The 6303-nt window shown below is 35.3% G+C and overlaps 1 protein-coding gene across 1 annotated transcript; it reads left to right on the plus strand.

Moving 5' to 3' along the window:
• Positions 1 to 269: 269 nt before the first annotated feature.
• Positions 270 to 5768, plus strand: LOC128204275 (uncharacterized). The gene is made up of 2 exons (XM_052905685.1): positions 270 to 534; positions 2697 to 5768. The coding sequence occupies exon 2, from the start codon at positions 2716 to 2718 to the stop codon at positions 4210 to 4212; it is 1497 nt and encodes a 498-aa protein (XP_052761645.1). The 5' UTR covers positions 270 to 534; positions 2697 to 2715; the 3' UTR covers positions 4213 to 5768.
• The last annotated feature ends 535 nt before the right edge of the window (positions 5769 to 6303 follow it).

The raw sequence follows: 6303 nt of genomic DNA on the forward strand, positions 1-6303 counted from the left end.
GTCGTAAATTAAGTAACTTAAATAATCTTTAAAACGAATGTCTTCTTTGTATCACTGTTGAAATATAAAACCCGAGGTCGTCAATGTTGGTTCCACAGACTGAGTGTCATTTATTGTTTTACAAATGAATAATCAAGTATGCCCTATCTAAAAATGAAACTTGTAGCGATCGATTTTGTTTATCCAACTATAGCATGTTTGCAATTTTTGTAAGCTTGGTCCAATTATACGAATATGATATTGTCTTGTAACGATCATTGAATCATACAGTAAATACTTAATATCAAATAACAAATTTATGAGTACACTTTATTAAACGGCAATTATGTTTCAAGCGTTTATATTATCGAGAGATTTCGTGAGATAAATTGATGCACTTTTGTACACTTGTAAAGCAGACCGTCTAGCGACGCAGCAGGATATACCCAGCGAAAGAGGAAGTTCGCTATATTGTAGATAGGCAATCGAAATATGACGGAGCTAGTTTTACATAATGACAGTGAATGATAATTAGATATTAGCAGCATTTAAACAGTAAGTGTGTCTTTTTGTCTCTATACGATCTATTAGATTCATATTTATGTTCAAATAGTACAATTCTCAACAATTTTTTTACTGAACTGTTATATTTCGTAAAGCTATGAAAGTGATTGTACGACGCAAGGCGTGTTACAAGGTGTGAAAACCATTGCTTGAACCTTTAAATGAGTATTCTGGTAAATCTCAAAGCTGCAAGACAACTGTTTGTGTGCATTATCATTTTAAACAAAGCCATTAAATACTTTGTTACTTAACAAAATTTGATAGAAACTAATACACCAGTCAGTTGTTACCACGCTCCCCTCAGGTCCGGGGTATACCTGGGATAGCGGGAGATATGGGCCGAGTTTTTACCTTCCAGGTTACTCCGCAATGCCGAGTGAATGCAATGGTTTTGTTTTCGCTCCGAATATAGGCCTTATCAAGGATGTCCCCGGGGTGCGCGGCCATTTGGCTGGGATTTTACCAGCAGTTTGTGCCCTTAGGACGGCAATTTTACTTTGGATGGATTGGACCGAGAGTCAAAGTCCCTGCTATTTCCCGAATCGGGGGTGGGGCGTGGTTACAATTTACTGGATGTATAACATTTTCAGCTTTTCTGTTTATATATGATTTGTTGTGTAAAGTTGCACTCTCACGGATTGATCGTTTGGACAACTTTTTTATTGTTTGCGTGCATGTTAATTAGAGATATAAGACTGCTGACAAAAGATCGCATTTTATAAATTTTACATTCGAAAACTGATATGTTATGGCTTTAAGCGTTACTAATGCTTTAGGAATAATAAAACTATCGACAGTTTGCCAATTTATTTTAGATATGTTCTATTGTGCGTTATCTAATATGACCGAATTAAAGGCATTGCTGCCCAAATCAGCCGATAATGAAGCAAAATAAATAGGTGTTCAAACCGATAATCTGTGAGAGTGCAGCTTTTACATTTACTTGGCTAGTATTTATAGATCACATGTAATACATCCTTGAATTCATGAGATTTTTACACAAGCATACGTGAAAGACGACACTTTCTATTATGACAAATACAAAGGCATAACGATATTTTAGACATTATGTCACCTTATTTATCAACAATAATTTGTGACCCATCGCTATGTATTTAATATGCATTAAATTACGTTTACAAATGATCAGGGGAATTTGTTGGCCTATTTCATTTACTATATTTGTTTGAAATATTTAAAACGATTTATTTTATGATTTTTGTTCTGTTCTGTTCTGTTCTGTTCTGTTCTGTTCTGATCTGAGCTGATATGTTAGATAGTCATTAAGAAATTCATTAGGAAGTTTAAATGTTCATTTGAACAGACAATACGATAAGATTAGGTTATTTGTCGTCACAATGTATATTTATTTATTTAAACTTGATAGTAAGATCCCTTAGACCTGGTATTAGTCCGTTTAAAGTGATGATGTCTATTTCGAGATCCCTACTGTCTTTCAAGAGAGGAGTTCAATGCACCTCAAAATTAAGATTTTTTTCTATTTATAAAATGATATTTAGGTTCGTCAGAATTACAATGAATGTATTAAACCGCAAGGAGATAGTATGGTTACGAAATCATTTATAGATGGATTACTGTATTTGTGTTAAGGCTAAATGATGTATTGCACCTGTTTTATATCGCGAGTAAGGACAGGTAAACTACACCTTTCTCCGTAGTTCCGTTTTAATGGCTTAAATATAAGAAAATAAACTGTTTGTTATCGCGATAGCAAATAGGATTAAAAGAAGGAAGTGCCTACTAGATAAAATTAAGATAAGAACAAAAAACTTTTTTACAAACACATTCACTAGTATGTATAAGATAACAATGTATAAATATACAATTCAACCCCGTTGGCTCGAACTCGCTTGGCTCGAATTATTCGTTGGCTCGAGCTTAATGTGAAGGACCGATTTCTTTAAACTGTAGGTAAGCCTTCCTGCTTGGTTCGAATTTTCCGAGGCTGGAGGTAATTTGCTGGTCCCTTCGAGCTCGAGCCAACAGCGTTTGATTGTATATTATTTAAACTGGTCTGTGCTAGGTTTTAATTAATTTCATCCATGAAGTGACAACTACGGGGTCAGGCCTAATTGTCACACTATTAAGGTAATTTTTTAAAAATAATGTTTTTGTCGTTGTTTTTCAACCAGTTACCTGTTTTCTGCGACAATGGCAGGCGAGAGTGGGGACGGCAAATACTGGCGACGGCGCGATGCCTTTCGAAGAAAAAGAATAACCTCTCTTCCTGAAGCGGGTAGCCCTCACACTAGAAGTAAAGCAGAATTAAGACTGTCGGAACCTGGTAGCTTGGGACATATTCGACACTCCGATACGGACATTGAATCTTCTGAAACAGAAGGCATGACGGAAGACGTACTGCGAGCGCGATCAACATGTTGTCAACACTCCGTAGGTAGTTCTCCAAACAACAGTCATATCCCTGACATTCGAAGTTCTACATGTAATGAAACGCTTAACAAACAAGGCAGTGACCAAAGCGGCACATTTGAAACGTATGGTGATTCAGTGGATGTGGAAAGTCAGAGCTGTCTCCTCCGTAGTGACAATTGTTGTTGCTGTGACCAAACTACAACCAATCAGATGAATAGAGAAAATAACGTCTCATTCACTGGAGAAAATACACCGCGTCGCTGTTCATGTCATAATGCTGGCAACTTCAGTAAGAGTGCATCTTTTGTTTTAGTGGAAGGAAATACTGCATCACTATCCCTCCGTTGTAGAAATGGTCGCTGTTTTGTGCAAAAGATTCAATCCCGGAACATTTGCGAAGGTGTTGTGAGTAGACCCACAGAAATACACTGCGAACTATTTTTAAGTAATGACACAGAGACAGACGACTGTGAAAGCGAAGGTTTTATATCTGTAAAAGGTCAAAGATATATGGGAAGTGATTCTGAGTCAAACCGCAGCTCAATAACATTCACATCTGTTCCATCTTCGAGGTCTTCATTTCTTTCTGTACGTGCAGATAAGAGAAACTCTTATTCAGTTTTGCATTGTGCCATCTCGAAGAAATTGTGTTGCCCCAATTGTGGCTTGCAGTTCCCTTTTAAAGAAAATGCAATGCCACTTGTTTTAAACAGTGATGAACCGTTACACGGACAAGGAGATCGATCAGTAAAATCTCTTCCGCGGGAATTCGTACTTAAATCAAATACTAAAATCACCAACGATGCCAATTATCAGCGAGTGGACATATCTAAGATATCAGAAGAAGATAACGAAAGGCATAGCGATGACGAAATCGTATTAGATATCCATCCAGATTCTAAAGCAATCTGTGCAAAGTTGAGCGATGAAAATGACTCATACTCAGGTGTATTGAATGCTCTACACTGCCACGACAACGTAACTGACAATCATAACAGAAGTGAATTGAATACCGATTGTATGAGAACAGACGAGAGCGCAGATGTTGACGAAGAAATCATGGGTACGGAATTCTCTGAAAATACGGACTGTGAAAATGAAGATCATTTATTTGACATTTACGATAATGTTCAAAGCTGTTGGTTGTGTTCAAAATTAGGGATTGACTTCTTTTGTAGATTTTCTAACAAGTACTTCTGCGTCTCGTGTTTAGATACACATAAAGAACGGGTTCCATTATCCCATATCGTCGCCTCCCAAAATGACATCGATTAAATAAACCACTGCATTAGATACATAAGAACCCCGTTTACTCGAACCCGCTTAGCTCGAATTGTATCTAAAGGACCGATTTCTTTAAATTGAAGGAAAGCATTCCCGCTTGGGTCGAATTTTCCGAGGCTCGAGGTATTTTTGCCGGTCCCTGCGAGTTCAAGCCAACGGGGTTTGACTGTACTTACAAGCGACTTACAAAAAAACGACAGGTCACGAGCTAACATAAAAATATTTTCGACGAAAAAAAACCATCGTATCTTTCTAAAATCAAATATAACATACTTAAAAACAATTGCGTTTTGAACAAGGTGATAAGAATTATCATTTGAAGATCAAGTATTTAATTTGTCTTGTCGTATTTATCTCCTTCCCACTCTTTCCCATTCACACCTAAAGTTCAATCTTTAGTTCAACAATGAAATTATTCTATTTAAATGAAGCTTTAAACCTTTGAAATATTAACTTTGTTAATAACATATGAACTAATACACATCTAATAATGGAAACCCCAAACACCTCATCTCGTTTTTTGCATGAAATCAGGAAGTAAACTGAGTTTTCAACTCCCTCATTATTTGTACTGCATGGTTGTTATCATATGATCTACACATTTGCATAAATAAATTGAGTTTAAAAGAATAGCAATTATTTATGATTCATCCTAAAGTAGGGTATTGTCGAGCATCGTTGGATCTACTTCTCAGCGAGCATAGGGCAAAACGTCGAATGATGGATACAAACAATCTTAGAGATGCACTCTTACTCCCAAATAAGATTTTCGTCAATTATTATATTTGTTTAAATATACAAAAAGGATGAATAAATGTCATAAACAATGGTTCTTATGAAGGAGAGTTTTATTGGAAGGAAAGTTGCAGAAACACTGAAATTCTACCTTATGAGAGTATAGTAGATCACATTAAATATTTTATCTCTCACCAATCATTTAATATTTTTTTGCGTTTTCAGCTTTAAAATACACATTTACAATATTTTTATCAGTAATAAATATGTTCCATACATGCAGTATTTAGTAAGAAGTTAAATGTTTATCACTCAAAATTTATGTTTGTAATACATGTGTATGCATTGATTTTGAATAAGAGTGTCATTTTTACAGATAATGAAGTTAACAGCTCATTGCCTCAGAATTAAAATCTGGAATTCATTTTCAATTTCAGATGACCTCTATCTTAAGTGTTCAGTAAATATATGAGTTCTATATTTATATCCATCCTATCCCTTAAAGCTGCACTCTCACAGATTGACCATTTTGACAACTTTTTTATATTTTTGTCTTGGAGTTGGCGTAAATGTAAATGTAAACCATTGATATAAGACTGTTGACATAAGATCCGATTGCAGCTTTTATATTTATGTTCAAATATTGATGATTTTGCCGATAAACTATTGTTTAAAAGATATCAATTTTCGACCCGGCAATCTGTGAGAGTCCAACTTTAAGAATTGTACATTTGAAACAGTCAGACATTACGCTCTCTATCGTTTCTGTATGTGAATGTCTCTCGTTATGTAAATAAAACCATTTGTGTCTAGTCGTTTTTCGTGAAGACCCTAAGACCCTATTACGATACACTCAAGTGACATTGAATGTTGAAAAAAAAGCATGACAAGATAAAAGCACCGAGCGAGTTGCCGTTCTATATATACTTATTGGTTACTAAAAGGGTTTTTGATTGGTTGGACTGTCGCATTTTTTTATTGTTTCGTTATCACAAAAGGAAAACCACTACCAAACAGTTTTTTTTCTTTCATAATTTCAAATGTACAGATTAACTCGTTCAATTCATACATGCGATAAATCATAATGCACCTTGTATACGTGATTGAATCTAACACATTCCTTTATAGAATAGCGGCGTGTTACAAAAAGCGAGGTTAACATTCTTTATGGTTTACTGTTTTGCAGCACTCAACAGTTTGCCAAGCTAACCTGTAGGCTACATTTGCTACATTATCGTTTTTTGTTTTTTTTAAAATAGGCCCTGATTCTATTAGTAATTCAATTCAAAAGGTTTATTACAAATGTTAACCCCGTTGCTGAATTTCACTTTTACTTCCTCTTTTTAT

This window comes from Mya arenaria, chromosome 10 (genome assembly GCF_026914265.1).
Source record: "Mya arenaria isolate MELC-2E11 chromosome 10, ASM2691426v1".
Lineage (NCBI taxonomy): Eukaryota > Metazoa > Mollusca > Bivalvia > Myida > Myidae > Mya > Mya arenaria.